At 42.7% G+C, this 16,497-nt stretch overlaps 1 protein-coding gene across 5 annotated transcripts in view; it reads left to right on the top strand.

Moving 5' to 3' along the window:
* Window positions 1-16,497, top strand: part of LOC117901954 (broad-complex core protein) — a 46,631-nt gene that overhangs the window by 21,073 nt on the left and 9,061 nt on the right. The window contains exon 8 of one of the 5 annotated variants that reach the window (XM_034812935.1): window positions 11,410-14,477. The exons of 2 other annotated variants lie outside the window; for them this stretch is intronic. In XM_034812935.1, coding sequence (XP_034668826.1) covers window positions 11,410-12,851 — 1,442 coding nt within the window. In that variant the 3' untranslated portion in view covers window positions 12,852-14,477. Of the gene's footprint in view, window positions 1-6,059; window positions 7,141-11,409; window positions 14,478-16,497 lie in introns of those variants that run through there. 2 more of the 5 variants (XM_034812942.1, XM_034812960.1) reach the window with 2 other exon arrangements.

Genomic DNA, 16,497 nt, shown 5'->3' with positions numbered 1-16,497 from the left:
CCCCGCCCGCCCGCCCCACCCCCCAAGACCGCGGCTCAACAAAAAAACTGTCGATTGAGAGAACCACTACTACTGTCCTTTTTAATTACCAACAAAAACCGTTTTTCAGTTTGTTTGCGATTCCAAAAAAAAAAAAAAAACAAAACAAAAAAAAAAGTCGAGCTAAATGTCGTAGAAGCGTACAAATTTCTTTCTTGTTTGATTGTTTCGATGGTAAATGTTTTCATTTGTTTCGGTCACACACACAAAACACAACAAAAACCACGAATATCACAAACCCCCCCAGAACGAGGAACAAAAATACAAATAAATGCCACAACTACAAGAAAAAAAAAATTACAAAAAAAAAGGAATACGAATTCAAAATGCAGTTTAGAGAAACGGTTTTGTTAGACGCGCAAGTTATTTATGTATGACAAAAACGCCATGCTGATATGTTGAATGATTACGATTACGATGAACGATAGAGAGTCACTCGTCACTCGCCACTCGCCACACGTCAGTTGAATGATGATGATGATGAATGCAGAACGATAATTGCTTAACAAACAAATTTCTAGACAAGCTCAGGCAGAGTAAACACCAAACAACAACAAGGCCAAGGCAACATTCACAATCTCCCGCCCCCCCAAGCTTGTTTGATGAACTACACAAAATTAATTAACTCCATCTCCAACACTCCCCACAACGGCATGGCCCGGAGGCCTGTTGCATGATGTGTGCTGCGGTTAGGCCGCAACAATCCGGAGAGGCAGGGCAGGTCCTTTAAAGGTCCTGCGGCTTTTGCGGCTCAATTTGTTGATTGGTGTTTATTGCTTAGAGCAGGCAAACTAGGGAAAAACGTTTTAGATGAGCTCGCTTTTCCGGCTTTTCATTCACGCGCTCGCGCGCAGACATCCCAGAACCAGCACCAGAACCAGAACCAGATCAGAACTAATCCAAAAATACACACTGCAACGACGAGATGAGAAATATATATATAGTTTCCGTGTATTTGTTGTGTGTTAATTTCCCTTTTGTATCCCCACCCGCCCGTTTTAACGTTCTCCTCGTTTTATTTTGCGTTAAAAATGTTCGTTGTTTTCTTCTAATTTTTTGTTCCTGTTTCCGTTTCGTTTTTGTGTGCTAATTTTTTGTATTCGTAATGAAAGCAACCCCCACCCACGCCCACCCACCAAAAAGTTAAAAACCAAGTCAAACTCCAGCAAAAAGTACTACAGCAACACGCAGCACTCACCCCGCCACCAAAACACACACCAAGCTCACACATAGACACGGCCTTAGACATCCAGAAACACAACCACACACACACACACACACACACACTCACTCACATTTACATGCATTACATAATTAGATATCAGAACATGAGATTAACCACAGACACAAAAAAATGTACGAATTTTCCACGTTTTGTTTTTAAACCAAATCCCACATCTCCCTGAATCCTGCTGATTCGTTTTCTATTGGTTCGATTGTGTTCCATTCCGTTCGTTTACCCCCCATCCCGTTATGCTGTTTCGTTTACCATTCTCTCTCAGAGAGAGAGAGAGAGCTAGAGAGCACGCAAATGGTTTTCAGTTTAATTTTGATATCAATTATGATTTGCTAACCCTTCAAATGTTCCGTTTGATCTGCCTACAAACATTTTCGGTATCTTGCGTTCCGTTCCGTACCATTGCGTTCCGTTCTGTTGAGTTGTGTAAACTTATGTTCCATTCCGTTCGTTGCCACGAGCCCTAACCAAGACCCAGAGACCACGAGAACACAAGACTCTGCCCACGAGTGAGGCGAGACTTCTCCATGATTTGAGGAGTAGTCCGTCTCTTCACCACACAACCCGAGTACATTTTGCAAATAAAACATTTTATTGGTGTCAAACGTTTTCTTTTTAGTTTCCATTTGTAAAACGCAACGCATTTGAAGATCGAATATATATACAAAATACTTACATAAATATATATATATATATATTGAATATTGAACTCTTTCCTTTATTTGTACGTCGTCGTGCTTGTGTCTATAACTAAGTAAACCAAACCAAAATCAAATCCCACCAACCCCAAAACCCCCCCTCGAAAAACCAAACCAAAGCGAAACAAAATTTGAACCCAAACCAATAACCCCCAGACGCAAAAGTCAAAAGAAAAAGCTTTTCGAATCGATTTTTCCACATTCATTTTTAGTTTTTGTTCAAAAATGTTGATTAAAGGGAAGGCGATTATCCACCACCATTCGATATTTCCCCTTCCGTTGAAAAGACCCTCCCATCCGCAAACACTCGACCACAAATTGATATTGAAATTGGGCCCCCTCAGTCGTGTCCTCTCGATCGTATCCAAAATTTGGCCTTTTATGTTCTGAGCACAACCCAACATTACAACAACAGCTACCCGCCACCGCCCCCCCACCCCTCACAAACACAAACACCCATAAAGAAGAAAACGAATACGAATACAGAAATGAGTGCGCACACCCAAGATCCTCCTGAAAGTCGCGTCAAAAGCAGCATAGATTGGCATTTGTATACATATATAAGCAGGGGTCTAGCTCCGGCCGAAAGAAAACCGCTCGATAGTAAAACGAGAAGAAAAGAAAAACAAAACATAAATATGCGACACACACACACACACACACAACATACATAAAAAAAGAAAACGAAAACCATTGCATACATACGAGCGCGCAACGTTCCGTGACGTTTCCATCGTTCCACAGTTATACAGTAAAAGAGAAAAATAAAACCGTTCCGCGCGTCACACGGCAGACCCATACTACAACGCAAAAATGGTTCCCACCCCACAAACACACACACACAAACACACCGAAAAACACACATGATCAAGCCTACACCCACAGCACGCACGCACACAGGAACACACACACACGAGAGACAAACAACGCACACACACACACACACACACACACGCAGCTAATCGAAGGAGTCAAAAAATGCACACACTCTCACACTCACACTCACACATCCCCGCCCAACACCCACACCCACACACACACTCACACACGCACACACATACATGAACTCTATTATGCGAAGAGGAAAAATCACTAACCCTCAACAAATTGATCAACTAACGCTATTCTTTATTTACTTTCCAATTGTACTAACCGACCAAAATTTACAACAAATTTCTACCCCTACAATAATCGTGAGACCCCCCTATACATATATATATCAACCTACCCACACACCCATATATATATATGTATATATATATACACATATATATGAGACCAGTATATACTTATATACAAACTATTGTTAAGAATTGAATCGATCTAACCCCTCGTATACGTATATAAATCCGCTTTACTAAACATTCCCCCAAACCTTACCCAACCACCCAATGGATACAAAGATACAGCCACAGCCACAGCCAAAGCCACAGCCGCCGCTCACAGGCGATCCCCACCCCAAAAAAAGCAGACAAATCGATACATGATACAATCACACACCCTCTTTCCCCGTTCTCCCACACACCACACAACCACCCAACCACCCAACCACCCCAAATGACCCACAACCACAAAAGAACTATACTGAGAACTATACGTCTCAACAAAAGGCTTCAAAGTATATACAAATTGATTGACAAAAACCGCTTTAAATTACGCTCTATATATACATACATATATATATTTTATTATACATGAACACAACACACACACAAAAGAAAAACAAAACTCATGAAGAGACTAGATATCTAGATTACGCCTAGAATATACAAGAATACATCAATTGTGTATGCCTTTAGTTTAATTCCCATGCGAAAAGCATTCAAAATTCACTAATTTTAAGTTCCACAATTGGTGACCCCGACAAAACTCCACTCAACCAACGAAAATATGTATCCAACACCTATTAAAAACTATTTAAGTTATCTCCTAAGCACACACGAATTGAAAGAATTTGAACCACATGGAAGAAAACATGATCCTCGATCCTTTGCTGGCTGCTGTGGAGCAAGGGAGGTTGGCTATGAAAGTGCTAATAGAGTGGAAAGAAAATAAAGGGTGGAACAAAGGTAGTCGTAGCTGTGAGGAATAAAATAATTAAGAAAGAGAAAAGAATTTTAGAACCAACAAAAATACTAATGAGGGAACAAAAAGCAACATAAGAAAAATCGTAAAGAAAAGAAAGAAAGCAAAACTTGATTGGTCAAGGGCGAAAGAAAAAAAATAGCGTGGAATATTGTAATACAGCAAGAGGATAAATGGAACGATATCAAGAGCATAGGAATACGAATAAAGAGTGGAATAGAATAGCTAATGAATAGTGTCAAACTGTAGATACTAAGATCGATAATTCACGAATCAAAAAAATGTACTTGAACCAATAGCATCACATATGCAGCCAAAGTATAGTATCGATACAATTCCTGTCCACCTCCCTAGCCTTCAACAGCCTTCAGAATCGAAAAAGCAAAGAAATCCAAAGAACAACTGTACCGAAAAGTCGCAGAAACAAGAAACGAATAAAATACAAAAGCAAATGTAAACGGAAATCTAAGCAAAATGTAAATTTTAAACAAAATTCTGAAAACATTGAATAAGGAACCCAAAAAAGAAAAACCAAATTGAATTTGAAATTACGCAAAAAAAATTATCATTAAGATCCAGGAAGAAAGAGAGGAGACAATGGACGATTTTGGCAAAGGTTTATTTTTAGTGCTTTTTAAGTGACACACTCCACACACACACACACACACCCCTCCCCCCAACACATACACACAAACACACACACGTGCAGAGCAAGAGAGAGAGAGAGAGAGAGAGAGAGAGAAAAAAACACACACACACACCGGGCACGGCAAAAGGACACTTACACGAACAACAACAGGAAAACAATGGAACACTTTCTTTGGTGATGGTGTTTTTTAAACACAAACAAACACACACACACACTGTCCTCTACACACGCATACAGAGACACTCCAACACACTCCAACACACACACACAAACACAACACACAGACTCTTCTCTCTGCTGCCATCTCACGTTTGAAATTGAAATGCTCCTCTAAGCTCCAACCTACCTACCAACCAACCCCCCTACTTTTTGTATATTACCCACACACCAACACCACCGCACACTATGGTAATGAGTGAAACAACAACAACAACCACAACCACAACCACAACAACAACCAAGAAAATCCCCCTCCAAGAAACCAACAACAACAAACAAAAAACAAATCCCCCTCCAAGAAATTTTGCACATGTTGAGTATCGGTAGTCCCTCCACAAATATCAAATCATTCAAGATCTTTCGAAGCGAAAGAAGGAGAAAGCTGAAAGAAAAAGTAACAGTCGCTGTCGCTGTCGCAGTGGCAGTCGCAGTAACAGGAAACAGAAAAGATCTATTTTGCGATTGAAACTGAAACTGAAACGTCCGACGAACAATCAAAAAAGAAATTTAACTTCTCCACATTTACCATACCCCAACGCAGCGAGAGAATGAATCCCGATAACTCATTCGGTTTTCTTTTCCATACCAAGACACCCATACCATACCCCCACACCCATCCCTGGTCCTATACCACTACCCCCCACTGATCCATATGCCATTCGTCTATATCTCTGCATATCTCTGGCACTGTCACTGTCATGCACTGACCCCTCGCACCCACCCCAACCAGCCAGAACAGAATATAGATTTAGAGAAACTGAAAGAAAGAAGCAAGATTGAACAATCGAAGAGTAAATCCTAAATCCAAAGTTAAATTCAACAAATTCTGAGCAACTGAAGAAACAACTTACATGAACCAAAAGAAATACCATATATTTGATGCAAAAAATGCTAAACGAAATTCCATTTACTGATACAAAAATCAAAAAAAAAAAAAGAACAAAACCATCCGGCCAAAATCCTTACCTCAAAAAAAAAGCAGGCAAAATCCAAATCCAAATCGAAATCAAATGAGAAATCACGCAAAATTGAAACAAAAAATGCAAATTCAATTCAATAAAAAATACAAAAACTCGTTGTCCTTGGGCTAATGCGACGTTTTCTGACTTTCTTCCCCAAAACTTGTCGTCAGGTAATCTGACGACAAATGCTACAACTGCAACTACAAATAAAAACAACTACAACAACAACGTTTACTCCCAACAAACAAACAACAACAACTACTACAACAACAACAACTCAACAACAACAACAACTCCATCACCAACAACAACTAAAACTACAAACCGAACAGCAATCACAAATGCCCCTGGCATCTGTGGCCTTAACCTCTCCACATTCGCAGCGAACGGAAGCAGCGGTGGCGGCGGCAGCAACGGTGGCCTCTCAGTGACCGCACTCTTGCCACAGCAACAACAGCAGCAGCAGCAGCACCAACAGCAGCAGCAGCTGCATCAACAGCAACAGCAACACCAACAACAGCAGCAACAGCAGCAACAGCAGCAGCAGTCCAACAATTCAGGCCGTCAGACACCGAATGGGATACTGGCGTGCAGCACACCCACAGCGAATACGCCCACAACGGCCCAACAGCAGATGTTTGCCGCCGTGATGGCCAATATGGCGGCTACGGCCAGTGCCACAGCGGCAGCAACGAGCGCCGGTAGCGGCAACAGCGGTGGCGGTAATCTGAACAACGCAACGAGCGGTGGCATAAACACTTCAGGGGGCAGCCTGAATAATGCGCAGAGCGGCGGTGATGACTTCCGTTGCAATCCGTGCAACAAGAACCTGAGCTCCCTGACACGCCTCAAGCGACACATCCAGAACGTCCACATGCGCCCCACCAAGGAGCCGGTCTGCAACATCTGCAAGCGGGTGTACAGCTCACTGAACAGCCTGCGCAACCACAAGAGCATCTACCATCGCAACCTGAAGCAGCCGAAGGCAGAGCCAAATGCCGTTGCCGTTGCGCAGACGCCGGGCAATAGCTACTATCATCAGCAGCAACAGCAGCAGCATCAGCAGCTGAACCATCACTCCTCCTCATAGGGTTTCATGTACTTTGACTACCATCAGCAACACCAGCAGCAGCATCAGCATCAGCATCATCCACTGCACCACCACCTGGCCAGCGCAAACTTCACCTCAAGCTGAGGGCCGCCTTGATATTAGGAATGTGTTTTTTTTTGTTAAGTTTGCCACTCCCCCACCCCCAACGATTTGTTCCCCTAATTCCTAAGTCCGGAGAAGGCCCCAAAAAACCCTAGCCCCACTACAATCCATAAGCGATTCAATCGATTGTATTTGAATACACAGAACATTGCACATTGAATATTGAATGATCTACATCAGAATACATACATACATACATAGATTCATAAGACACATAAACACCCACACACACACACACACACACACACACACACACACACACACACACACACACACAGAAATACACAGAAACAAAATACTTTAAAGAAGATTATGAAAGGAGAGAAAATGGTGCTTTTTAAAATAAAGAAGAAAACAATAACAAAAAGAACAAGAGAAGAAATAAAGATAAAGAAGAGAGAGAGAGAGAGAGAGAGAGAGGAAGGAAGGAAGGCAGATAACGAACAGAAAAAGTAACGAGTGAAGAGAAACGAGTACAGACGAGAGCACACGGACTTAGGCTAGTTACGAATTAGGAGTTGCCTTTTTTGGTAGTTTGCTAAGCACACACAACACACAACACACACACACAAGGATACACAGTTTATACTGCAAATCGATAAGTACTATTAGTAGTTACTACCCCCACTCACCCACAAAGACCCAACCCAACCCAACCTTTTTCAACACAGTCTCTTCTCGTTAGCTATATATAATCTAAATAACACTTAAAGAAGGACGGACGGATGGAAGGCAGGAGAAATGTTGTAGTGTAGAGCCCAAGGCAGAGAGGTGTGTGCCCCGTAGTGAATTCTTCGAAATGGCTTTAACTAAATAGAATTTAAACCAATAAAATATGAAAGAAATATTACAAAAAAAAAAAACAAAAGGAGATACAACTTTGGATAGGATGGAGAGCATAAAGGATAAAGGATGATGGATAATGATGTTACGAATTATTAACTCTCTTTTTTACACTTAATATAAAGACCAAGATACAGTGTTTTTTTTTGTACACTTAAATTTACATAAAGAAATATATAAAATATATTATATATATATAATGTTGAAGAGTTAGAGAGTATATATACACACACACACACGCACACACGCATGCATATGCATGGATGTGTATGTAAGAAAGAAAAAGCGCCGAGCGATAGGGAGAGCGACCGACCGAACGACCGACCAATTGCAAAGATCTTTACGATAATAAACTAAATATAATTAATAGATTTTCTGAATAGTTTAGGGCTTAAGAAATTAACAAAACAAACACACACACACATAACACACACACACACACACACGCATAAACACACACACGAATCACGATGCATATGAATAGATTTAAGGATACAAAAAACAAAACAAAAATGTTTAGCACTAAATATGATTTTTTTTTTTTCACATTTTTTGTGTATTTTGTAATGCGTAAGATATGCGAATATTAATTACAATCTTTTGACCGGATACTTTTCAAGAGTACACCTGTGTTCGTTAATTATTAGAATTTGCTTAAGAGTTGAAAGAAGGATTGAAGGAGAACGATACAAGATACAAGATAACAGAACCCATAACCATACACCATTTAAATATACATAAACACCAGCCCCCATTATCCGTACACTTAAGAACTATTATGAAACAAGCAGCAACAAAAAAAAAAAAAAAAAAAAAAAAAAAAAAAAGATGAAGCAAAATTGCAATAAATAAATGAAAATCTATATGTATAAATACGAAGCGATTACTGCGGTAAACCACAACCACCCACTTACGATTCTATGCAACATTTCATGAATTAATTACAAATAAATGTCTACACATGAAGAGGGAAAATATTTCATTTACCACAACAAGAAGAACATGAGATCGATCGATTGATTGGCCTCCGATTTGAGGCACTCCACCACCAACCATTCCCCCTCCCCCCACTCATTCTACTCACTCTATTCACTCTACTCACTAACACACTCCACTCCACTCCACTCACTTTATTCACAACTACTTCTACGCTCTCCATTCACCATCCATTCACTCAGTGTTGTATGCATGTCAATCGAGGCGTCCACCCCTTCTCCCCATTGTGACACAGAAGAATAAATCGGAACCCCCGTCCCCCTCCCCCTCCCTCTCTCTCTCTCTCTCTCGTAATCTCTGGTTATCCTATCATCATAACATTGCCATAACATACATACAAACATACGATACACATCTACAAACACTTTTAGCTAGAAGATGGTGCAAGATTTTTGGCTCTGTCTCGCTCCCCCCCCCAACGTTGTTTCGTTCCTTGCGTATGTGTGTGTTCCGAACTGAATCGAACTGAACTCTGAACTACTCCCCCAAAAAAAAGATGCAGTTCCCCCCACCCACATACACACCCACCTTGCATACATACATACATACCTGTGTATCCAGGCAGTCGTGAGAAAAGTCGTGCCTTACCTCCCCCCACCCATTTACTTTAAGCACCCCCCTGAAAGCAAAAACAACAACAATTACAATAACTAATACTAATACTTATCCCAACCAACCCGCCACCCCTCCTGTACGTCTCCCTCCCTGCCACCCAACCACCACCATCATCAGCAGGCCAGCAGCAGCCGTTTAACAAAAATGCTAAGTATCTGAAACGAAGAGAAGCCCCGGCCCCGGCCCCAGACCCCCACAGCCCCTAGACAACATCAATACCCCCGTCGCACACATAAACCAAACCAAACCAAACCAATTCGATGAAGCCTTGTACACTAAGTGTGACCCCTGACCCTGACCCTGCCCACCCATACCCCCAATCCCTATCCCGAGCACGTTTTGGTTCGTTTTTAACCAATCCCCCACCACCAAGCGCCAAACCGAACCCCGCACCAAATCCACAACCAAAGCCAAAAACCCAACAGGCAAACGGTGCTGCGATTGAGTTTGAGAAAAAAAAGAGACACTAGTGACAAAAACTGCAAGAAAAAAAATTGACAACTTGCGACCACAAAAGAAAGAAAGAAATCGAAAAATAACCCACAAACAAGAGAACAAAATCAAAAAAAATAATACTAAAAACATTTTTATACATACAACAAATCAATCAGGCCAAAAACAAATGTTTCAAAATTTTGCTAAAAAAAAACCTTAACAAACAATTGAGAAAATTCACAGAAAATTGAGATCGAATTCAAAAAATCGAAATCGAACGAAAATTGGTTTTAAAAATCATCCACGAAATTATCGATATTCACACACCCAATTGGTTACAACCACCACCAAAATTATCCAAACAACAAATTTAAACAAGCAACAAAAGTTATGCCACAAAAATGGCACTGTGTGTGGCAGGTGGCAGTGGCAGCGGCAGCTGGTCTGCAGCTGCAACTGTCATCAGCAGCAGTCCAGAAGGCGAGAGTCGCCGAAAGGCAATCTCGAATTCCAAAAATCCGAATCAAATCGAATCGAAGCGATGCGAAGCTTCGAAGCTAGCCACAGCCAACAACCACAAACAGTCAACAAAAAAAAAAAAACCAAAAAGAAAACCGTTTTTATTCCTATTTTATTTCCATGCGTTTTGTCCCACAATTTTGGGAAACCAGAAAAAAAAAACCAACCAAAAAATTCGAAAATCGAAAATGCGAAATTGCAAACCGAATCTGAAATCTGAATCGAAATATCAGCACAGCGTTTTTTGAACAAATTCCTTCGTTAAAATCGAAAAAAACCATTCGAAAAATGAGCGAGCTCCACACTCCGCAAAAAGAGAGAAACATTCAAGAGAGAGAGAGAGAACAAGCGAAAGTACAAGTAAAAGAAAGGAAAACAAAAACCAATATTATAAAAAAAAAAAACAAATTAGCAAAAATTTTACATTGTTTTGAGCCTGGATTTGTTAGTGTTATAAAAGTAAACAAACAAACAAAAACAAACAGAAAACACAGACAAGAAAAACATGCACTGAAACAGTAACAGAAACAGAGACGTAGACAACAAACAAACACAGACAAGTCAAACACAGGACACCACTGCACACCAGAGACAACAAACAAAAAAAACCAACAAACACACAGACAACATTCAAACGTTTACAACACTGACCGAAGCAACGCTCACAAAAAAAAAGAACGCACAAAAACAGACAGCAAAACATTCAGAAAATACGCACAAAAACAGAGACAAAACCAAAACGAAACAACAAACAAAACAAATACGAAACAAACAAAAACAACAACAAATACAACAACAACAACAACAACAACAACAATAAATAACAACAAAGTCAATTATACAGAAAAGTCACTATTGTCTCTTTTTTTCTTCTCTTCCCTCTATATGACCGTGTTTAGGTGGCAGCACCGGTGGTGGCAGCCTACTCGGCGGCGTCATAGTGCCCGGCGGTAGTGGCAATCCTTCTAGTAATAGTAGTAGCAACAACCAACAACAACAACAACAACAAGTAGACCAACAACAATCATCACAACAACAACAACACCACCTCCTCCAACAACATCATTCCACACAACATAATCCACAACAACAACAGCAACAGCAACAACAACAGCATCTGCAACAGCAGCAACAACAACAATTGAAACAAGAGCAACAACAACAACAACAACAACAACAACAGCAGCGCAATAGCAGCAGCGTTGGCAGCAGCAGCAAGCTACTCGCCCACGAAAGGGAAAGCCTCTCACGCTCCTCGCATGGCGGCGCCACAGACGGGCATGTGGGCACACCCTCGCCCTCACCCCAGGCCTATCACAAGCGGGAGAGAGAGCGCGAGCGGGAGAGGGAGCGCGAGCGGGAGAGGGAGCGGGAACGGGAGCGCGAACGATCGCTGGACCGTGAGCGGGAGCTTGAGCCGCCGGGCACAGGATCGGGACCATCGTCACCGCCGCTGCCACCGCCGCAGTCGCATCACTCACATTTCGGACAGCATCCGCTATCGCTGTTGCCCAGCCACCATCAGTTGCATGCCACGCACCACGAGCTGACAGCCGCCGCCCACCATGCCCATGCCCATGCGCACGCTGCCCATGCCCATGCCCTGGCTAGGGCGGGATCACCGCTCGAGCATCATCACTTGCTGCACCACCGACGCGCCTCGCTGTCTCCGTCGGCCGCCGCTGGCAACAGCGGTGGCGGTCGCGGCTCGGCCGCCGTCGGGCCTGGGGGAAGTCTGCTGTCGTCCGTGAGGGCCAGCGATGTGGCACAGGCCAATCGGCTGCTGTTGCCCCTGCCGCTGAATGCGTGCCACCGATGCGATGTCTGCGGCAAGCTGCTGAGCACCAAGCTCACACTGAAGCGGCACAAGGAGCAACAGCATCTGCAGCCGCTGAACAACGCCGTCTGCAATCTGTGCCACAAGGTCTTCCGCACCCTCAACTCGCTGAACAACCACAAGAGCATCTACCACCGACGCCAGAAGAACCATCACTCCTACTTCCATCATGGCGCAGGCGTGGGCGGTGTCGGTGTCGGCCAGGCCGGTAGCCCGGGCAGCCGTCTCCATCAGTCCCTGAGCTCCCTGAGCGCTGCAGCGGCAGCGGCCAATAACAATGTGTCAGTGGGTGGCGGCGGTGGCGGTGGTGCTGGCGGCAATGCGGTGGCAGCCGCCGCAGCTGCGGCCGCCGCTGCTGCTGAGCTTCTGCTTTCGCCCATTGTGGGTGCAGCGGCTGTGGCCGGGGGCACGGCCAGCTCAACGCTTCAGCTGGCGGCGGCGCACCAGCAGCAGCAGCAACAGTCGTCGCCGGGCATTGTCAAGCCGTGCATAGATTTCTTATAAGATCAGCATCAATTATTGCAGCAGCTGTTCCACGTTGCGCTCAACAACTCGGCAGCGGCTGCAGCGGCGGCGGCGGCAGCAGCAGCTGCTGCGGGACCACCGGGCACGGGTGCTTCCCCAGTCGGGGGCGGTGAGCCATACGGATCGGGATCTAGCAGCACACCCACCGTTGACCTCACGCAGCTGGACCATTCGGGCGGAGGCGGCGGTGGTGCGGGAGGTTTTTCTGCAGCGGCAATGCAACTCCATCAGCAGCAGCAGCAGCAGCTCAGCCACCACCTGCCGCCCCATTTGTCGGCCCACCAGCAGCAGCATCACCATCAGCATCCGCAGCATCCGCATTCGCATCAGTTGTCCCACCAGCATCCGCATCAGTTGCCGCATCCGCATCCGCACACGCATCCCCCACACCCGCACCCGCACCAGCATCAGCATCAGAATCCCTATGAACGTATGAATTTATTAGATCAATAAGCGCGGCGCAGAAATATATGCTACAGAAAGGAGAGGACACAACGAGAAGGATTGGGCACCTACACACACAAACACACACAGGCACACACACACACACGCACACACACCCAACCACCACGCAAAAAGAGCAGAAAGAGATGAAAGATGAGCAGAGGAAAGAAGAACCGACCGACCGACACGAAGAGCTAGAAGGAGCAGAGCATTACGAAATGATAACCACCTTCTCCAGGATCATTCATTGATGATGATGATGCAGCAGCACAAGCGAGAATTTTGTAGAACTACTACCACTAACACTACCACGTACATATGTATTTCGGATCTCACATAGCGGAAAATTCAAAGACTTTTTCGGCAAGAACAAAAATACGAAAACAAAGAACAAAGAACAAGAAACGAGAGCGATAGCTATAGCGAGAGCGTGTAACGAGAGGAGAGAACAAAAAGAAACATAAACGAGAGGAAAACGAAACGAAACAAAAACAAAAACATTTTTAGGCAAATGGAAAAACTGTGATTATTTACGACTTGATTATAAAGCAAGCAAAAACAAAAGTCTTTTATGATATATATACGCTATATACAATACATACGATACATCTAAAAGAAAAGAGAAAAGGGAGAACGACGACAAGGAGGAGGAACAAGCATATACAAAGAGTAGGAATCGCGCTGGAATCCTGGGGCAGGATAAAAACGTATAGATACATATACAATATAAGCATTTTTTTTTGTGTCGCATATCCCAAATTGGGATGCGAATAGAGTGGATTGGATGGTCGTTAGAACTAGGCTAGGAGAAAGCATAAAGGAGAACGGAGCAAAGCAAAAAGGAGTAACAAGGATACCTTTGGAGCACATACGGATAGAAGACTGTTAACCCACATCCACACACACACAAACAAGCGCACACACACACACACACACACACACACACACACATGCACGCATTCATATTGAAGCACACGTAAACCCCCTGAGTATTACCCAACGAGGATCGTCAGACCGTCATCATCCTTCCACTCATTATCCAGAGATCCTTAGATCCAGAGTTACAGATGCGGATGCCAGCCAAGGATCATCCCATCCCCATCCACCCATCAATGTGCAATGCGCTAAACATTCGATCCTTGACCACCCTTTACCAACCCCGTAACCCCAAACAAAAACAAAAGAAACTTCTTCTCCGTACAACAATTCTTCTCAGTAGATCCACACACAAAAAGCTAAAAAAAAAAACACTAAAAAGAAACATTTTTTTTTTGTTGTTATTTTTGTATGTATTATAGTAAGATATCAGAGATCTATATGTTATACAAACAGCAAACATACATGCATAAATACATATGTGTAAATGTAGCAGCCACTAAAAATATTCATCAAATGAGTAGCAAAAAGGTCACTGAACCAGAAACCAGAAACAATATGAACTCTAGATCATAAGTAAAACTATATATGTACTATATATACAATATGTGTGTGTCATACGGTTTTTTTTTTTTATATGTCTACGAATACATTACCAATAGGAACGATATGATGTGTCTGCATATAGCTATAACTATACACATATAAATACGCATATGAATACGATACATGGATATGGATATGGATATGAATATGCATATTATATACCTACTAAGACTATGGACTCAGCAGCATAACGCATACCACAAGCATAAGGGGAAAACATTCATTTCATGAGGGTACATTTCCAGTGAGGAGAGGTGCAGTAACAGGAGCAGTAGTAGGACCAGGACCAGGACCAGGACCAGGACCAGGTTAGGATGTAGGACAACAAAACCGCTAAAGTTTATTTAGAGATCGAATCGGGGAGGGGGGCACTGTATATTTTTGTCGTATGGTTTTATTCATTGGAGGAGGACTGACTAGGTTTTAGGCTGCCTTTAGCCCGATAAACAATATTCGGATATTGATAAATGCTTTACTTGATTAACGATTGGGCGACCACTGAAGCTAGAGATCGATTTGGGGGCACTGTATATTTTTTTGTCGCAGGGTTTTGTTCATTGGAGTTGTTATCTCATGAGGACTGACTAGGTTTTAGACACCGTTGAGCCCGATTAAAAAAACTAAACTAAACGATAAACGACTCTCATCGACTATCGATAAATGATTCGATTTACTTGAACAACTGATAACTTGAACAATACAATTGTTTCTGGGCCCTCAGTTAATCGCTTTTTTTTTTATAAATATAAATATTAAATATATATTTTCGAATTGGCAGAATAATCAAAATTTAGACCGTTTACTTTTGTCGCATTTTTGCATCCTTTTTACATTGATTTAAATGAGACTGATGATCCTTTGAAGTAGAACTTTAGAGAAGGGCAAAACTAAGAACTACGGACTACACAAACCGAGTGAACGAATAAACGGATGGCTGATCGGATGGATGGAGACCGACTCGGATCGCAAGGCGGGAAAGGCCTTATTATTTAAGAGCGTGCAATTTTCATACCGTGGTCAATAGCGTTAGGGAAAGGATATGGGGAGATGTGGGGGGATTTTAGGTAATAGAGGAAAGAGCTGTAGCTGTAGCCTTTTAGTTAAAAGTAAAAGCCACAGGCCGAACGAAGTTGATGTATCTTTACATACAAAGAGGAGGATCAAGGATCGAGTAACGTGGAACGTGGAACGACGTTGTGTGCGAGTATAGTCGAATTTTATTTTTTATATAAACTTATTTTTGATTACCACTTAGTGTACGTACCGTCACACCCCTCCTGGCAACCCCACAGCTCTGTTCGCAGGGAGGATGTGTGGCGGCAAAGCAAATATATACATGTATATTTCCAATAATTTTTATATTTTTGGCAAGCGAAAAAGAAAAAGTCTGAAAAACGTTTACTCAGTTACGTGTTTTGATACCAAATTGATTGATTTATTAAGCTTATGCAAATACGAGTATACTTAATGTACTACTACCACATATACACAACAAACAACTATATCTATATCTGTATCTAATTTTAAGACAGCCCAAAACCCAACACCCAACACCCAACACCCAAACCCTTGATTTGTTATGCCCCCACCCCACCCCACCCATACACGGAGAGTACCCGAGGAGGATCTCCATATGCAATGCCATATCTACCAATATATTTGTTATTTACACGAGTAAACAGCTTCCTTGTACTACAAC

Source organism: Drosophila subobscura, chromosome A, assembly GCF_008121235.1.
Source record: "Drosophila subobscura isolate 14011-0131.10 chromosome A, UCBerk_Dsub_1.0, whole genome shotgun sequence".
Classification (NCBI taxonomy): domain Eukaryota; kingdom Metazoa; phylum Arthropoda; class Insecta; order Diptera; family Drosophilidae; genus Drosophila; species Drosophila subobscura.
Note: the sequence above shows the minus strand (reverse complement) of the source record. Positions and strands in the feature narration are given on the sequence as shown.